Source organism: Carlito syrichta, unplaced genomic scaffold (assembly GCF_000164805.1).
Source record: "Carlito syrichta isolate Samal-C Ts95f unplaced genomic scaffold, Tarsius_syrichta-2.0.1 Scaffold222157, whole genome shotgun sequence".
Classification (NCBI taxonomy): Eukaryota; Metazoa; Chordata; class Mammalia; order Primates; family Tarsiidae; genus Carlito; species Carlito syrichta.
The window spans coordinates 180709-200266 of NW_007166253.1; the positions used below are offsets into that span (position 1 = coordinate 180709).

At 46.4% G+C, this 19558-nt stretch overlaps 1 protein-coding gene across 1 annotated transcript in view; it reads right to left on the minus strand.

The window, feature by feature from the left end:
• LTBP1 (latent transforming growth factor beta binding protein 1) overlaps positions 1-19558 on the minus strand; it is a gene marked incomplete at its 3' end in the record, with an annotated part of 310157 nt that overhangs the window by 179053 nt on the left and 111546 nt on the right. The window contains exon 4 of the mRNA XM_008051691.2: positions 987-1154. Within this exon, the coding sequence (XP_008049882.2) occupies positions 987-1154 (168 nt within the window). The remainder of the gene's footprint in view (positions 1-986; positions 1155-19558) is intronic.

Here is a 19558-nt window from a genome sequence, read left to right on the forward strand (position 1 = left end):
GTTGAAAATAGACACCCCCTTCGCCCTTCCCCCCCCCAGACACACACTCCCAAGACTAAACAGCAATATTCCATAAAAAGACCAGATCTAGCCAGTGTTATTATCTGTCTGACATTTGGGTTATTCTTGTGAGTAACTCCAAAAGTAACATGGTGTCTGCGATCATTTGAGTATACATGGCAAACCAAAATTGGTCAAAAAATAATAAAAGACATTTTTTTCTGTGACAAAAATACAGGATTGCATGACCACATGGCAGTATGACAGCGTTCTGTGGATCACAGTACTTTCACCATTGACAAAAAAGGAAAAAACAAAAGCTTAAAAAGAAGCAAGAAGCCATCCCTGCAGTCAGAAATGCCTAGTTCGTATTTAAATTAAAGTTTTTGAGCACTGACGGTCGTGTCTTAGCATATCTTCTTGTGTTCTATACTCATGTATAAAACTCAGTCCTGGGGACCCAGAGCAGAAACGTGGCAAAAAAAAAAAAAAAAAATGCACGTCTGCAGCCCTTTCCACAACCAAAATACAGGGTTTTGACAATTTTTAGAGTTTTGTTTTAGAATCCAGCTATGTATGAAATAGAAATTCAGATCTCATCACCACCTTCCAAAGTACATCACACGAGTCAGATCGAATGTAACGTCTACTCATCACCGGCCGATCAGATGTAAGACTGATCAGTGCCAGCCAAGTCTTGGGGGTCTCGATCTAAAACCCATTCCCTTTGGCGCTCCCACCCCACATGGCTGCGTGAATGCTGGGCAGGGAGGGGAAATGTTCTCGCTGCCACTTCTCAGAGAGACCCAAGGTCAGGTTCAAAATTATTCCAAAAGCCATTTCAAAGCCCTCACAGAAGAGGCATATCTGTGCTCCTAGACAGACACCCCGGAAGCGGAGAGCCGTCGCGGATGGAGGGGCGTCTTGAGGCTCTGGGCTCATAAAAACATTCAGCAGGGACAGGCAGGGACCGTGGAGGAACTCACCCACTCGGAAGTTCGTGGCGGTCAGGGTGTCGGCAGCATGGCCATTCTCACTAATGAGAGTGGTGGTGTTCCCCTTCTCACAGCTGTTCTGACAGTTACCCTTGGTGCAGGTCACTTTACAGATGCTCGGCGTAAAGACCACCTTGATGCGGCCAGTGTGGTTACTCACTAGGAACGGAGGCAGAGAGAGAAAGAACAACAAACACATCAGCTTAGTATCCATGAACTTGCCTGGGGAGGCTTTAAAAAAAAAAGAAAAAGAAAAACACAGAAAACAGAAGAGAGAGGAGCCGGGGAAGGAGAGAGCCCACAGCCCGACAGGTTCGGGCGAGAGGGAAGCCTTGAGTGCTCGCTGCTCTGCAATCCCTGGTGTCTCTGAAACAGGAGTTGGAAGCTTAGCAAACAGAACTCTGGGATGCGCTCCAAAACCACATTTGAAGTCGAGTCACTGCAGTGGGATTACTAACCACAATGCTGCACTTTATTCCCGGGCAGACAAAGAGCAGGGCCGGGGGCACGGCGGACGAAAGGGCCAGCCCCGACGGGCAGATGTCATGCACGGGGGCTGGCCCTGCACGTCGCGGGGAGTTCACGCGTGTGTCCTCCGCCGCTGACTCGCCCCGTTTCTCCGCGGATGAAGTCACCCTCTGCAGCCCGACCCCTGGAAATGTCTGAGGCATGCGGCATGTCTGAAAACATCTGTCTCAAATCTCCTGGCACTCTCGGCCGAAGTGATCAAATCCTGTGACGCAGCTACAGGAGCCCGTGGCTCTTCCCCTGGGCCGGGCCATGGTCTCTCCCTAGGAATTTGCACGACGTGCATTCCGCGCACTGTGAACGCAGCCCACCTGGGAAAAAGGCAGGCTGGGTCGCAGGGTTAAAGGGCCGCCTCCCTTAAAATGCCACTGTTGCAGGTCAGAGACCACCTGGAGCAGGTATTTTTCACCCCCTGGTGGTCCGCTCTTAGAAACCAAATGCCAGGCCAGGCACAGTGGCTCAAGTCTGGAATTCCAGAATTTCGGGAGGCCAAGGCAGGAGGATCACCTGAGGCCGGGAGTTCAGGACCAGCCTGGGTAACATAGTGAGATCCTATAGCTATTAAAAAAAAATTGTGAAAATTAGCTGGTTGTGATGTTGCAAACCTACGGTGCCAGCTACTTGGGAGGTTGAAGTGGGAGGATCCCTTGAGCCCAGGAGTTGGAGACCGCAGTGAGCCATGATTATACTATCCTGGACAACAGAATAAGAACCTATATTTTAAAAAATAAGTAATAAATACATTTTTTAAAAAATGCTACAACGTGACTACACAGCTGAGACAGCACAGTGTCACAAAACAGGCACTCAGTTAAAAGTAGATTTTGGCTTACAATCCTGGCTCACTGTGTGACTTTGCGCATGTCATTTTACCTTTCACCCAAAAACGGAGAGAACTGGAGTTGGCATTTTCCAGCCAGTTCTAACTTTCAGGAACTCCATCAGGGACCAGTGAGCTACAGCCCAGGGGCCAAACAGAACCACTACTTTTTTTTGTGAATAAAGTTTCACTGGGTTGGGCACGGTGGCTCACGCCTATAATCCCAGCACTTTTAGAGGCTTGGGTGAGAGGATTGCTTGAGCCCAGGAGTTCAAGACCAGCCTAGGCAACATAGCAAGACCTCGTTTCCACAACGACAACAAAAAAATAATAATAATCAAAAAATGAGCTGGGCGGGGTGGTACATGCCTGTAATTCAGCTACTCAGGAGGCTGAGGCGGAAGGATCACCTGAGTCCAGGAGGACAAGACTGTGGTGAACCATGATGGTGCCACTGCGCTTCAACATGGGCAACACAGTGAGACCCCCGGCTCAGAAAATTAAAAAAAATTAAAAAATAAATTTTCACTGGAACAAAGCCACCTTGCCTGTTTCTGCACTGTCTCTGGCTACTTATACTAGGACAGCAGAGTTGTCCAGAGATGGTATGTCCTCCTCAGACCTGCCTGTCACTGCCTGATCCTGACCTAAACTCTCCAGCAAACTGCAATACAGAAACCCTGTTTTGACTGCTGCATCCATGATATGCCCCCACCCGGGTCCTTGCCCTTCCCAAGATACTAGACAGAAAGCAGAGATGGCAGTGGGGACTTAAGAGAGACAGTCACCCCGAGGCTGCAAGGCTGGCCAGAAGCAGGACCCTTCCACGGCCACTGCATCCCTGCAGCGCCAAGGGGACGAGCTCTGGGCCAACATTGCCGCTTATCGTCTTTACCCACCAGAAAAGCCTCGCCCACGTTACACTGCTTTGGCTTGGCCAGCATTTTATTTTCAGAAAATCGTCCGAGCGGCCTCTACAGACCCTCAACAAATCAAACTGTGGTCAAAATCTGAGCTTGCAAACAAAGAACTCTCACCAGAGAAGCCATTGGAAGCTCAAGGTTGGAATGGGGCCCCAGAGGTTGTCTGCCACAATCATCTCTTTAACGTCCAGCCTCTATTTGAACATCTCTAATGACAGGCAGCTCATTACCCACACAGCATATTCTAGCTATGGTCAGTTCCTGGCAAGTGCTCTTCTTTCCTGAGCTGAAATACGGTCTCGCGGTAACTCGAACCCTAATTCAGATCCCCACAATCATACAATCTAGTGCCTAATCCACATGACAGCCCTTCAGACACTCAAAGATCACTGCCACATAATCAAAGAAAGCTAAAGTTAGAAGGACTTGAAGCCATCAGTGGAGCTGGCCTCTGTCTTAACAAAAGAAGTAAAAGGACTCCTCCAGAGGAGAAAACTCTCCATTCTTTTCAGATGTTTTTCTTTTCTTGAGTTGGAGTCTCACTCTGTCGCCCAGACTGGAGTGCAGTGGCCGCTCCCGGCCACCGCAGCCTCGCCTGCTGGGATTCGGCGATCCTTCCGCCTCAGCCTTCCGTGTAGCCGGAATTACAGGCATGCGCTACCACACCCAGCTGATTTTTTGATTTATTGTAGACATGAGGTCTTGCTGCCCAGGCGGGTCTCGAACCCGCGGGCTCAGGCAATCCACTCACTTCAGCCTCCCAAAGGTGCGGGATTACAGGCTGAGCCACCAAGCCCGGCTTCGGATGTTTTTCAAAGACAGTTTCACCTCTCCCAGTGGCTTTGACACTGGAGGACCAAGACATGCTGTCTGAGGTGAGGAGAGACCCTAGTGCCCGACCAGCCCTTCCGGCACCTTGCAAAATGGTATCCAACAGGAAGCTACCATCAACGTTTTAAATCAGGGGCTGGCAAGTTTTGTCCATAAAGGGCCAAATAGTAAATATATTAGGATTGCAGGCCAAAGGACTCTATGGCAACTCTTCAACTCTGCTATGGTAGCTGGAAAGCGGCCTGTCAGAGATAATAATATGTGTTTGGGTGATATGGCTCACTCCTGTAACCCCAGCAATTTGGGAGGCCAAGGCAGGAGGATTGCTTAAGGTCAGAAGTTCAAGATCAGCCTGGGAAACACAGTGAGACTTTGTCGCCACACAAAAAAAAATATGAGCAATAATTAGATGGACATGGTGGTGCACACCTATGGTTCTCACTTCTTGGGAGGATGAGACCGGGGATTGCTTGAGTCCAGGTGTTCGAAGCTGCAGTGAGTCAAAATTGTACCACTGCACTCCAGTCTGAGGGACAGAGTAAGATTCTGTCTCTTTAAAACGCATATGTATATATGTAAATGAATGGGTGTGGCTGTGTTCCAATACAACTTTACTTAAAGAAACCACGGTTTGCTGACTCCCGCTTTAAATGCTTATTTGACAGTTCAAAATTATCGGGAACCTACCTTAGAAATTCAGAAAATACAATGAAATGCTGATCTCCCATTCAGACAAGGTTCACCTAGTTTGATTTGTTTTTTTACAGGAGCGCAAACAAATCAGTTTATGCACTAAGCTGCCAGCCATGCTTACAAATATCTCGAGGACACTTGGTGTGCACACATTTGTGAAGCCCAAGGAAAAAAAGAGATAACATCTTCCCACTTCAGAAGAAGACAGACCTCTATTTTTTCTGGCTCCAGGTACAATCATGAAATCAGAAACAGTGTGCCACCTATTCTGTCTTCTCTGGCATCGATTCACAGTGCCGGCAGCTGCCACACAGATGCTCAGTCACCTAAATCATGCTCGCTCCGGCAGACAGGGGACATCCGAGGAAAGCAAGTGCTTAATCACTCCGCCCATTCCCTCCTAGCCACAGCCGTCACTTGACAGGCGATGGAGACTCCTGGGGTCTATTGTTGTTGTTTTTTTAAAAGTCTTCTATTTCTTTGTCCAAAAAAAATTCATTTCTTCCTTGTAACTGTTACAGCTTTGGGTTTCCACGTCAATCTTCTCAAAATTGGTAGTGAAAATGCAAATCTGCTTTTGACACCGGAATGTCATCCAGGGCTCTGAAGGATCACCATAAATGGGTGAACTCCAAAATGCATTGTCCATGTGCCTTTAAAATAATTCCCACATGTCTAGGGTATAGTGTAAAGAGTTTATGGTGTAAAGTGCTTAAAACAAGGGTCACTGCTCTGAGCTTCAAACCCTCACACGTGACAAGCTGAAGACTACACCATGCACCTTTCAGGAGTCTGGCAGGAATTCTCACTAAGCGGATGCAAATTTCCTCCACCAGAGGCTGCTGGGGCCATCAGAGGCATCATCCTTGAATGCCTTGAATGAGCTGATGCCCAAGACCCCATGGTGCCTTGCATAGAGTAAGTACCCCAAAACATGGACTAAGCAAAGTGACCCAAAGGTGTCCACGGGGCAAGGGTGACTGTCAAACCACACAGAGACCCAGGACCCAGGACACCTGAGGTCTTTCTGGTCTAAGATCCACTTCACCATTGAGGAAACAGCCCAAGACCAGTAAGCGGTGGAAGGCCACCCCAACTGTCACCTACCAGCCGACGGGGACTTGCAAATCTGAGGCACAAAAGGGAGGCTAATCAGGGGAGGACTGGGGGACCTTTTGCTTGGTCCCTCTGAGGGAAAAAAATGCAATTTGTAGACCTCTGTAGGTTATATTGGCCCCGGAAATCTTAAGCAAGTCCTTTAGAACCTTGGGTTTTAGAGGCCTTGGCTGCAGGCTGGACCGCCTGGAGCTGGGCGGCACCTCCAAGGGCCTCCCAGCCAGGCCGTCAAGGCAATAAGAGTCAACATCCTGTCTGCGGCGTCTGCCAGGCCCTGCACAAATTTATACCTCCAAGACGAGGCCCTGGCACGCGGTTTAAAACAAACCACAGATATTCAGAGCCAATGGCGAATGGGACAGAGGGGAAGCCTGTACCCTCCCCGCAAGACCAGAGGAAAACACAAACATGTGAAAACTGTTCTCGACAAATGGACTTCAGGCCATCCCTCAGTCTTCAGACTAGGATGGGCCCAACAACACATGCAGCTGAAGAAATAAATGTAATGAGTTCAAAGCTCACATCAGATGTCATGAACAAACTCCCTTGCACTCACCCAGAATGCTGCAATACAGGCACATGTATCCAATGTAAACAGCAGGGGCCAACTAGCACAGGCAATATCCTCGGGGAAGAAGCGGCCTCTCTGTAGCTCCAGGCCACCCCATCTAGAGAGACCTTCCACACGCAGAGAGGAACTCAGTTAACAGCTCACTACCCTCCCCCTTGCCGGCCATCGCTCCCTCGAAGGCCAAGAATTCTTTGAAGGACAAATCGCAAAAGTATTCAATAATGCTTGGAATAACAGGACTTCATTGTTCAGCCCTCCAGGCCTGCATAAGTCCTCCTGGACTCTTAAAAGAATGTCCACAGAGCGCTCCGTGTTCCTCAAGAAAGGTGCTATGTAAATGAAAATTAATATCAAATCGATGACTTCACCAGGTTGCACCAGCCCTGGAAAAGTTTGATGAGGTCACCTGTGCCAATGTGGGCGGTGCCTCAGATAAGAAACTAGAATACAAGGGGGGGAACCCAAAACCCTGGAATTTATTTATAAAAAATCGTGCATTCTTACATATTTAAACTTTAGTCATCTTCAGAAGGACTCTCCGTGTGATGCAACACACCTATCAAGATGCTTTTTCTACCGCTCAAAACAGTTTTTGAACTCATCGACTTTGAAGCCTTTTAGTGCTTCTGCTGTGTTTTGTTTTGCCTTGCCCACAACAGCAAAACTTTTCCCTTTGAGGATTTTTTATATTGAAGAAACAACAACAAAAAGTCACTCGGGGTGAGATCAGGTGAATGGGGAGGGTGGGACACAGGGGTCACGCCACTTTTGGTCAAAACTGCTGAACATGCAGCGTGGAGTGGGCAGGTGCGCTCGTAAATCATCCACCACAGAATGGGCAAACACGCTGAAAGAATCTCCAACAAAAAAAAAAATTCACTGAAGGTGAAAACAGCCTTTCCCAACAACACTTGCTGGTACACTGATGCCAGTGGGTTCCTGGAACACTCTCCCAGTGGGGGAAGGCTTTACTAGAAGGGGTCCACTCTCCAAAAGATAGTTCCAGTGTTGTGGGGGGTCCCCCTTGTCAAGTTCCGGGGCTGCCGCTTGAGTTTTCCAGGTGGGAGTAATTAAATAAAGAGGCAGAGAGAAAACCAGTTTCGACCCAGGTGGCAGGAGTCCAGGTAAAAGCACCTCTGAGCTGTCTCTCCCTGTGTGTCAGTTCCCCAGCCTCTCACGTGTACACATGACCTCCTTCCAGTCACACACATTGAAGGAGACAGCCTTAGAGAGAGGCGAAGAGGAAGAATAGACTGAACCATTTGATACAGAAACACATTTCTGGACATACTCTGGGTTCCTTTTTTATTTTGTTTCGTTTTATTTTATTTTAATGATGTGGGCTATAATTCAGGGTTAGGTATACAAATGGTCATTGTACCGGTAAAGTTTGGGCCTCCCTTTGGTCTCCATATCACCCGGTTTGAGATCAGGTACCCTTATTAATGAAGTGTGCCCTCCTACCCCCAGTAGTTTCCCTCAACTGCCAATCCCGTTCTTGTAGCCTTGTGATAACTATTCAGGATCCGCATATGAGTGAGAACATGTGGTTCTCAGTTCTTTGTTTCTGTGACACATTACTGAGTGTTATAGACGCTAATCCCTCCCAGTTGCTGCGAAGTTCAAAAGTCTGTCCTTTATGGCTGCCTAATATTCCATCATGGACATGTACCACAATTTTTTTTTTTATTCAGTCTACTTTCGATGGGCAGCACGGTTGGTTCAATGTTTTTGCTATTTTTAATGGTGCTGCAATAAATATGTGTGTGCAGGTATTTTTTCTGAAGAATGATTTGAGTTCCTCCGGGTATATTCCCAGAAGTGGAATTGCTGGGTCCTATGGGAGGTGGATTTTTAGATCTTTTAGACTCTGGGTTTCTTAAGCAACTGCATGTCACTCATCAAAAAGCAGGTTATCAAATGAGCACCGTGTTTGAAAACAAAAGTAAAGCCCCCAAAATATCCATTTGAGCAATGTACAGCAGCTGCCTGACCACATACTCTTAGGGATGACCTCACACACGTTTCACTGAAAAACAGAAGGTAAAAGGCATGTGGCTGGGTCTGGTGGCTCACACCTGTAATCCCGGCTACTCAGGAGGTCAAAGTGAGAGGATTGCTTAGGGCCAAGAGTTCAAGACCAGCCTAGGCAATATAACAAGCTCTTGTCGCTACCAAAAAAATGGAAAAAAGTTAGCCTAGCATGGTGGCTCATGCTTGTAATCCCAGTTACTCAGGAAGCCAAGGCAGAGGGTACTTGAGGTCAGGAATTCAAGACTAGCCTGGACAACACAGCAAGACTTTATTCCTAAAAACAGATACAATAAATAAAAAAATTTTAAATGTCTACCATCAACTTAACCTGTATCTCTCTGTGGCTGTCTCACCTTCCAGGAGGGAGGTCATAGTCCTACCCAAGGCCACCAAGCCCTTACCGGGCCTTACCTACACCCTCTCTGTTTGTTCCTGACAACACACAGATACCTAGACTCCTGCTCATCTTGAAAGAACACCTGCCCCATGGCTGGGTGAGGTGGCTCACACCTGTAATCCTAACATTTTGGGAGGCCATGGCAATAGGACCGCTTAAGCCCAGGAGTTTGAGATCGCTTGGGCAATACAGTGAGACCTTGTCTCTACAAAAGTAAAAGTAAAAAATTAGCTGGGCATTGTGGCACATACCTGTAGCCACTCAGGAGACTGAGTCAGGAGGATTATTTGAGCCCAAGAGTTCGAGGCTGTGGTGAGCCATGAACGAGCCACTGCACTCCAGCCTAGGTGACAAAGTGAGACTCCAATTTAAAGAAGAAAAGAAACAACACCCACAGCCCACTCTCCCCATCCCACTCACCTGCAGTCCACCCTGCTTTCTCTGCTCTCCTTAGAGCAAAATTCCTCCCAAGAGCTGTCTACACCGGCTGTCTCCACTCCCTCCCCATTCTCTCTCGCACCTGCTACTATCAGACTTCCACTGCCACCATGGCCCGAATGCCGCCCTGAGGGAGGTCACCAACAACCTCCATGCTGCCAAACCCAAAGCGAACTCCAGCTCTTTTCTGCTCACAGTCCAGCACATGTGACGCGACAGAGTATCCCGCTTCAAGGCACACTTCCTTCCCTCAGCCTCACCCCTACATCCACGTCCTGGAGCTCTCTTCTGCCTTGCAGGCCTCTCCTCCTCGGGACACCACCCTGGAGAGGGTCCCTGAGCTCTGACCATGCCGCCTTCTCTTTTGCGCACTGACTTCCTGAGAGAACCGCCCAGACCCAGCACAGATGGTGTAAACACCATCTACAGGCTTCTGTCGAATAAATGGATAATCCCAGGCTGGACTGCCTCTGCCTTGTATACGTGTGTGCACATATGGGTTGGAGATACACACATGTGGGTGTGTATGTATACACACACTTCCACACACACATACATCTGCGATTATCCAGCACTCACGGAACTTTGCTAGGCAGATATCTGGCGCCTAATGGACATCTCCTACACAGCGTCTTCCAAACTAAACTTTGTTTCCTCCTGCCCCCACGTCCCAATTTGCTCCTCTCCAAGTCTTTCTGCACCTCAGAAAACGGCAAGTCTATTTCTGACTTTGTTTTCCTCCCCTAATACTCAGTACAGTAGTTCCCCTACATACAAACCTTCAAGTTACAAACTTTAACGATGCACACATGCTTTTTTAATAACTATTTCTCTCCGCCAGGTGTCAGTATAGAGCCAATTAAATACATGCAGTACTATAGAGCCGATTGTGTTCACTGGGTGCCTAGGCTACCCTTGTTGGACTTAAAACAGATTAGACTTACAAATGCACTCTCGGAAAGGAACTCATTCGCATGCTGGGAACTTGGCAGCAGACCCTGCGAGCTCCATCTCCAGAAGGTGAACCTCTCACCACCTCCCCGGCACCCACCCTGGGGCAGTGCACTGTCGGCCCTGCTCTGCACTGTTCCAACAGCCTCCCCCAGCTGGCCTCTGGCACCCACCGCACCCTCCTCCGGCTGACACACCACATAGCACTCAGCAGATCCTTGCCAATGTATATGTCAGACCCTGACCTTCTTCCTTCCACAGCTTCTCATCTCAACCAGAAGGCAAGCCTCCCCATGACCTGTGGAGCTCCCACACACCAGCTCCTGGGACCCCAGGACCTAATCTCCCCAGCCTGCTCCACTCTGGCTACTTTGCTATTACCTAATTATCAGCACACTCCTGTCTCGGGCCTTTGCAACTGCTATTCTTTCGGCTGGAATGCTCTTCCAAAGAGATGCACAGCTCCCTCCCTCACCTCTTTGTTTCTTTCTTTGAGAGTCAGAGTCTCACTCTTGACCAGGCAGGAGGGCAGTGACACGATCATGGCTCACTGCAGCCTCAACCTCCTGGGCTCAGGAGATTCTTCCACCTCAGCCTCCCAAGTAGCTAGGACTACAGGTGTGTGCCACCATGCCTGGCTGATTTTGGGGGTTTTTTTTTTTGTTTTGGTACAGACAAGATCTAACTATGTTGCCCAGGCTGGTATCAAATTCCTGGGCTCAAGCAGTCCTCCTGCCTCGGTCTCCCAAAGTGCTTGGATTACAGGTGAGCCACCATGCCCGGCCCCTCCTCACCTCTTTCAAGACTTCTGAATGTTCCATTATCAAGGAGGCCTTTCCTGACTAACTGATAAAATCGCAACATCCCCTTGACATTACTTGCTCCCCAGTCCGCTGCGTGAATTTCCTGTTTATTATAAAGACGTTTCCTATGCTTATCGTTTGATTATTTTTCTGAGAGGGTAAATTTCATGAGAACAGGAATGCACATATCTGTTCAATGCTATACCCAACCTGCATCTCACAGCAAGTGCTCAAAAAATAATAAGGGACAAATATATGAATAAACCTCACGATGGGGCTCTCAACAAATATTAACATTTGTCTATGGAGTAATTGTCAGTGGTCTCAAAAAAAAAAAAAGGACCCACTTAGCTTCAAATGATATATGTTATATTTGTCAGAGAAAAATATTTTAATTATAAAAGTCTCAGATCAAGGGAAAGCATGAGTCCTTATGGCTTGGAAACCTTGCAATCATTTCAAAACACATTTTCCCCCCTAAAGCATTATCCCAAAATGGCCGGTGACATCTTTTAAAAGTAAAACAACTTTTAATTAAATATACAAAAGAGAAGAACTAAATAAGCAATAGGAAATGTCAATTTCTCAAATATTTATTTGCTACCAAAATTTCACAACATATTATGCAAGAACCACATAGGCTCATGACGAAACTTCTAACTTTATAGATAAAATCTGTGTACGCTGTTTAATTTTTAACTTATTCTTGACGTACTAAGTATCCATTCCTTTGTTAGGTAATGAACAAGAAAACATAACACACCACCATCCAGACACTCCAACTCTTTTGCTTTTTATTGTAAATTCTTTGCTGTTTCTGCTGTTGTTCTTTCCCCCCAACACACCCCCAAAAGTTTTAGGGGTACAAGTGGGTTTTGGCTACATGGATGGCAGATGCTATAACTTTTATGGGAACTGCCATTAAGCTAAAAAAAATTCACCCAAAAAGAGAAATACATTTTGGTTCCCTGCCCAGGGAGGCTGGTCAGAGGTCCAGCAATAGAGATGGTAGATTTCGTCCCAAATTTCCACTGATTTCAGGAGTCCGGTCTCATTTCCTGTTTCACCCTCGACTCGAGAGGGAAGGACTATGATTTCCACCTGGAATCATGCATCTTCTCACATCCATCCAGCCGTGCCATCCAGGCTCCACAGCCCTGTGACAAGCACACCTTGAGACTTTGGCATTGTTTTAATCTTTCTTTTTTCTCCTTGGAGTTTCCCTTCTTTAAATACCAATCTCTTTTCTATAAATATAATAAAAGGTCCTATTTTTATCCCTAACCCTCAATCAAATATTTTTGAAAGCATAACATGAGGCCAGGCTCGGTGGCTCAGCCTGTCATTCAGCACTTTGGGAGGCCGAGGCAAGCAGACTGCCTGAGCCTGCAGGTTCGAGACCAGCCGGGGAAACTTGGCAAGACCTCATCGCTGCAATAAGTTAAAAAAAAAAAAATTAGCCAGGTATGGTAGTACATGCCTATAGTTCTGGCTACTTGGAAGGCTGAGGTGGAAGGATCGCCAGAGTCCAGCAGGTTGAAGTTCAGGTGGCCGTGAGTGTGCCACTACACTCCAGCCTGGGCGACAGAGTGAGACTCCAACTCAAAAAAAAAGTATAATATGTCTTACAGCTAAAAGACTAACTCTGCTCAACAAGTAGTTAACTCTTCCAGCAGGATCTGACCCAGTGATTGGAAAAAGAAAATACAGTTGGTAATAAAAGTGGAGAACTAGCAAAACCAATCAATGGCTTTTTGACACTTTCATTTTCTGACCTCTTTGTGTAAAATAGTTTTCTTTAACATCATAAACTCTGAAGGGACCCAATTGGGCATACTTCTTCAGATTGGGGAATAGGAACACCCACAAAAGTTCAGGACAGGCTCTGGGGACAGAGGCGACTGCACTGCCAAAGGCACCCTGTCCCTAGAGTCAGAGAATTAACACCTCAGTTCTGGTGTCCCCAAAACCACAACAGGCAGGTCCGTGGTGTTTCTTTCAAAATGACTTTTAAACTCACGTATCTGGAACTCCGGGCTCTGCTCCTAACGCTTAACACTAGAGCAGCGGTCCCCAACCTTTTTGGTATCAGGGACTGGTTTCATGGAAGACCGTTTTTCCACAGACAGAGGCAGGGGTGGGGGGGAACCATACAACCTAAATCCCTCGCATGTGCAGATGACAATCAAGTTCACATTCCTATGAGAATCTAATGCCGCCACTGATCTAGCAGAAGACGGAGCTCTGCGGGCCCACCACTCACCTCCTGCCATGTGGCCCATTTCCTAACAGGCCGTGCTCTGGTACCCTAGAGGATTTACTTAGCGCTGTCTCATCCAGAAGGGGCAGTGGTGTTTGAAATGGCCAAACTGAAGAGTTGAAGAAACACATCCTTGAAGAAGGAAGAAAGGTCTTGAACCGCTTCATAAAAAGGAAGAAAGAGGGGAGAGAGGGAGCTCAATGGACCCAATCTCCCAATTCTGAATCAAGAATGTGACTCACAGTGGTGATCCAGAATCCTGACAATCATGGGCCCCATACTTGGGGAGGGTTAAGTGAGTCTGCCCTGGGTTTTTTTGGGGGGAGGAGCGGGAGCATCATGGTTCAAGATGTTACTCTAAGAGTCTGTCTCCCAAGGGGGAAGCCATTTGGAGGATACACTTTCTTCAAAAGGGAAAGACCTCTACATCTCTCTAGGACGCCATGTCAGTGTTCACAGCAGCACAGTTTTCGATTCTATACTACAGCCCCACGGGGGGGGGGGCGGGGGGAGGAGGCAGATGTGCAATTGACAAGAAGACAGATTTGACCTGTCCATGAAACAGAACAGAGAGCAGGGCGGTCAACACTCACCTGTCTTCCCTCTCTAATGTGCATGCAATGCAGCTCGTTGGCAAGGACTCCTTACAAAAATAGTGGGTTAGATATGCTTCACATGACTCAAATTTTCTGTCCTTTAATTTTGGAACAGAATTAGGTTTTATTTATCCCCACATTTGTTGTTTTTCAAAGAGCAAGGCAACGGAAGCATTTGTTATTGGTGTATCACTCAGCATTTCCATAAATAACGCCTGTTTGTATGAAGAGAGCAAGGCTGGCCCAACAATAGAGATCTACTGGGCAACTTATTCGCAAAGAAGCAAATCTCAGGGCTGATTCAGTCTTCACTGGGGGGGCCACTCCTCTCAAGGATCCCATACAAACAACTACTGTATACTTTGAAAATTAGGATCCTATATAATCATTGTGGCAAATATCCCTGACAAAGTCAAACTCCCGGAAAGGAAGTGAACACCCTTCCCTATCTAGACCCAGCCTCACCTCATTTCCACCATGTCTCCATAAGAGGCAGGCCAAGCTGCCCCAAGAGCCTCCCTCATGCATCTACTTCCTTCACATGTAGCTGCCTTTCCCTAAAAGGCTCCTCCCTGCTTCACCACCTTCTATCCTTTCGACACAACTGAAATACCCCTTCCTCCATGTTCTGACTTAAGCACCACCAAGTGCTACAACCTTCCACACTTTCTTGACTCTCTACAGATACCTCTGTTCAGGTACAGGTGGGAGGTCCCCCCAAAACAGAATTTATTTATAAAAAATTGTGGGCCAGGCTCAGTGGCTCAGCCTGTCATCCCAGCACTTTGGAAGGCCGAGGCAAGTGGATTGCCTGAGTCTGCGGGTTCAAGACCAGCCTGGGCAACTTGGCGAGACCTCATCTCTACCATAAATCAAAAATTAGTGGGGCGTGGTAGCATGCACCTAGAGTTTCGACTATTTGGAAGGCTGAGGCGGAAGGATCGCCAGAGCTCAGCAGGTCGATGCTGGTATGACCGTGAGCATGCCACTACAGTCCAGCCTGGGTGGCAGAGCGAGACTCCAACGCAAAAAAAAAAAAAAAAAAGCAGAGTGTTCGGCAGCCCCACAGATGTGTCTCTTGCTTCAACAGTGTTAGGACAGAACAGACCTGGGGACTCCCTCTCTTCCAGCCTCCCACTGCCCTCCGATCTCCTCTTCACTTGCAACCTCTAGCACCACCTTCTCGGCCACTTCCTGTTTCTGGGACCAGCGACCACCGCTTTTGCAGTTAGCTCCTTCTTGCTGACCAGCCATGAGCTCCCAGGTTCACCAGAGTTATTCCACCAAGGTGGAGGTGCATGGTCAATTTGCATCTGTGGGCCTCCTACACCGACCTCTCTCTGGGCTTCTATTTCGACCACGACGATGTGGCTCTGGAAGGCGTGGGCCACTTCTTCCATAAATTGGAGGAGCAGAAGTATGAGGCCACCAAGCATCTCTTGACGATGCAAAATCAGCATGGAGGCTGCGCCCTCTTCCAAGATATCCAGAAACTCTCTGAAGATGAGTGGGGTAAAACCCAGGATGCCATGGAAGCTGCCATGACTTTGGAGAAGAGCCTGAACCAAGCCCTTTTGGACCTTCATGCCCTGGGAGCCCCATCTCTGACTTCCTGGAGAACCACTTCCTAGATGAGGAAGTGAAACTCATCAAAAAAATGGGCGACCACCTGACCAACTTTCGCAGGCTGGTGGGGCTAAGCCTGGGCTGGGCAATTATCTCTTGGAAAGATTCACTCTTAAGCACCACTAGGAGCCCAGCGGCCTCTGGGGGTGGGGGGGGGCTCTCAAAGCAACAGGGCTTCTTCTGCCTGAGCCTCCCCCTCCAGCCAGCCACGAGGCAGTTTTTTAACCACCCTGGAGCCTTCTCCCAAGCCCTGGACCAAATGAAAATAAAGCTTTTTGTAGCAAAAAAAAAGTGTATTTATTCTTGCATGTTTAAACTTCAGTCACCTTCAAGGACTCTGTGTTGGATGCAAGATGCTGATGGAGACACTTTTTCCACTATGCAAAACAGTTTGTGAACTTGTCAATTTTGATGCTTTACAGTGCTGCTGTCATTTTTTGTTTCACCTCTTCCACGTCAGCAAAACTTTTCCTTTGAGCACTTTTTCCATCGGGGATACAAAAGAAAGTCGCTCGGGAAAGATTGGGTGAATAGGAAGGGCAGGGTATGGGGGCCATGCCATTTTTTGGTCAAAAACTGCTGAACACTCAATGCAGTATGGGCAAGTGCACTTGGAAATCACCCATCATTAAACGGGCAAACAAGTTGCAAGAATCTCAAAAAAATTCACTGAAGCTGAATGCAGCCTCTCACAGTAACACTGGCACACTGATGCCGATGGGTTCCTCGAACACTGTACCCAGTAGGGAAGCCTAGACTACAAGGGGTCCTCCCTCCAAAAAGTAGGGGTTCCCTGCTAGTATGTTCCTCTACTCTTCCCATCTTCCTGTGGCCTCAGTCAAGTCAAAGAGGATAGAAAAGGAGGGTAGGAATCCATACTGTTCGTAACTAATGTCCTACCAAGTCTTTTTTTGAGAATACAGAAGAGAATGTGGTGGTGGGGGGTGCATCAAGGAGTAGATTACAGGGGCTGTAAATGAAGAAATGTGATCAAAGGTGATATGAACGGTGGCTGGTAATACACTGGAAACCAGACTTCGCGGCAGGCAGAGATGTGACTGTTACTCAAACAGCAAATAACTCAAAGTCACAGAAGTTTAAAGGAGTTGAATACACTCAGGTTTCTGTTACTTTTCTAAGGGAGGCTTGGAAATTTACCCTTGATACCAAAGGACGATACAATGAAGGAAAAGAATAATTATACTTTACAAAATTTAAATTCTGCTTAAAAGGAAAAAAGTTCACAATAGCAAAAACATGGAACCAACTGTGTTGCCCATCGAAACTAGGCTAGATTTTAAAAATGTGCTACATATACATGATGGAATATTACACAGTCATAAAGAAGGACAAACGTGGACTTCGCAGCAACTTGGATAGATTTAGAGACAACAATGCTTAGTGATCTATCACAGAAACAAAGAACAGAGTTCCGCATGTTCTCACTCATAAGTGGAACCTGAACATTTACCATAATACTATAAGAAAGGAATTGGCAGTAACTGGATACTGTTGGGGGTGGGGGGGGGGACACAAAATCAGTAAGGGGACCTGATCTCAAGCCAGGCAAAGTGGGGACCAAAGAGAGGTCCAAATTTTACCCGTACGATGCCCACTTGTACACCTAATCCTGAATTGTACCCTACATCTTTAAAATAAAATAAAATAAAATTTAAAGCAAAAAAAAGTCAAAAGACAGGGCAGAGAAGGAAACCCGCCTAGGCCCTAAGTAGGCATTCTGAGTCACTGGAGCAACCAGGCAAGATGCAGATGTCTTGATGAGCTTCTGAGAGGCTCCAATTCTTTCATGAAGAAATAAAAAACCCAGAGCAAACAAAAATTAAGCCATAATCTGAATACATTCTATTTTAGAAAGCACCAAGGAAGTTTAAGATTTGGATGTTTTCACAACAGCCAAAACAACCCTCAAGTTGGACGGACTCCATGGAAAGAAAAAATCTGGGGAAGCAATTAGTTCTATAGAAAATTGGCATTTTTAAATCTCTGAATTAATTTATAAGCATAAGAACCATAGCACCAGGGAATTCAAGCTTGCAGAAAACTGATTCTGTCATTTACTTCATTTTTTTTTTCCAGTACAAACTTCTCTCTGGCTCAGTTTTTAAATGACTCCATCAAATGGCCCCAACTACATCCCCCAAGAGACTACTGCCAAATTCAATAGATCTCATCATTAGGAAAGATTTCAGTCTTTCTCTCTTCTCAGAGTCATCATATGATATCTAGCTATGTTCCAGTTCCAGTATCACTTGATAAATAAAATTGAAAAGTGATCAGTTGCCAATGCAAAATTACTAATGTAAATTTTCTAGCTATCAGTCAGTTCTTATTAGGTTACCATTTTCAACTTCCTCTTTTCCTTTGACTGCCATCAGAAGGGTACCTCTTCTGCTGAAGATGCTTTTAAAATATGTACATAAATTCCTTGATACTTTTTTCCTCAAAGTCTGAAAGTCTAATCTCCCGTTCAGCATGGACTCATTTTTGTGAGCCTTGTCTAATGAACAGAATAAAACGGAAGTGATGGTTTCAAAGTTAGAGCTTAAATCATAAAAGGCACTGTGGCTTCTGTCTCGGTCTCTCTCCGCTGGGTCCCTCACGCTGGGAGATACCAGCTCCCCTGTTATGAGGACATTCAAGAAGCCTAAGGAGATGCGCCCGGGGCAAAGAACTGAAGCCTCCCACCAACAGCCATGTGAAGGAACCATATTGAAAGCAGATCTTCTAGTCCCAGTCAAGCCTTTAGATAACTGCAGCCCAAATTGATATTCTGCATACAATGTCACAAAAGAACCTAAGCCAAAGCCAACCAGCTAAGGTCCCTCTAAATTTCTGAGTCACAGAAACTATGACATAATGTTTGCTGCTTTAAACTATTCAAGTCTAAAATGACTTATTATGCAACAATGGATACACACAACACGATACTCTTCTGCTTTTCTTTTTGCCTAGATTCTGAGAACAGCAGGAATTACGGACTTTTTCTAAAGTACAGACACTGTCTACAAGATTGACAAACTCCAGAAACACACATTCAGAACTTAGTAAGCTCCACAGCTCAAACACACATTGCAATCATGTCAGCTACAATTATACCTGTCTTGCAGACAAGGAAACCACAGAGATGTGCATCAGAAGCTTGGCCAAGGTCATTGTGTTAGGGAATGGTGGAGGTGGGATTTTAATGTCAGCCCTTATTCTTTTCTCAAGACACCAATGACTCTCCTACATTTGTAATGAACATTACTATAAAAATTACATGACACTAAGTGCATGGGAAGGTTGGGAGGAGGGAGAGGAACAAATACAGATTGAGCACCTGTGATGTGACAAGACTGGTACAATGCCAGATATCTGAGGTATCTGTCATCTCACTCCATTCTCTCAACAGTCCTATGGAACAAGTATGAAGAATTGTGTCTGCCAGACAAGGAAACTGATAGTTAAGAGGCTCAAAGGGGTATGATACACTAAGTCCCCTACATATGAATGAGTTTCATTCTGAGAGCCTATCTGTAAGTCCAATTTGTTCATAAGTCCAACGAAGCTAGCCTAGGTACCCAATGAACACAATCAGCTATATAGTACTGTGCTACAATTGACTTATAATGCTTTTCACACAATAATACACAAACTCCAAAAATAAAGAAAACATTTTTAAACTCACAGTACAGCACATGACAACGTATGCCAGACACATGAGTTAACTTATGAGACTGGACATGCAAACAGACGTTTGCATCTTTGAGAGTTCACAACTTGAAGGTTCATATGTAGGGGACTTATGGCACAGTATCACCACTCACAGGCCCTGCTCTCCAGGATCTGGGAGTATGGAGTGGAAAAAGAAGACACAGACTAATGTCATCCAACCCACCTACCTCACAAAATCACGGCAGGAGCCATGTGAAATAATTTGCATAGATATAATTTATAAGATGTTAAAAAAAAGCTA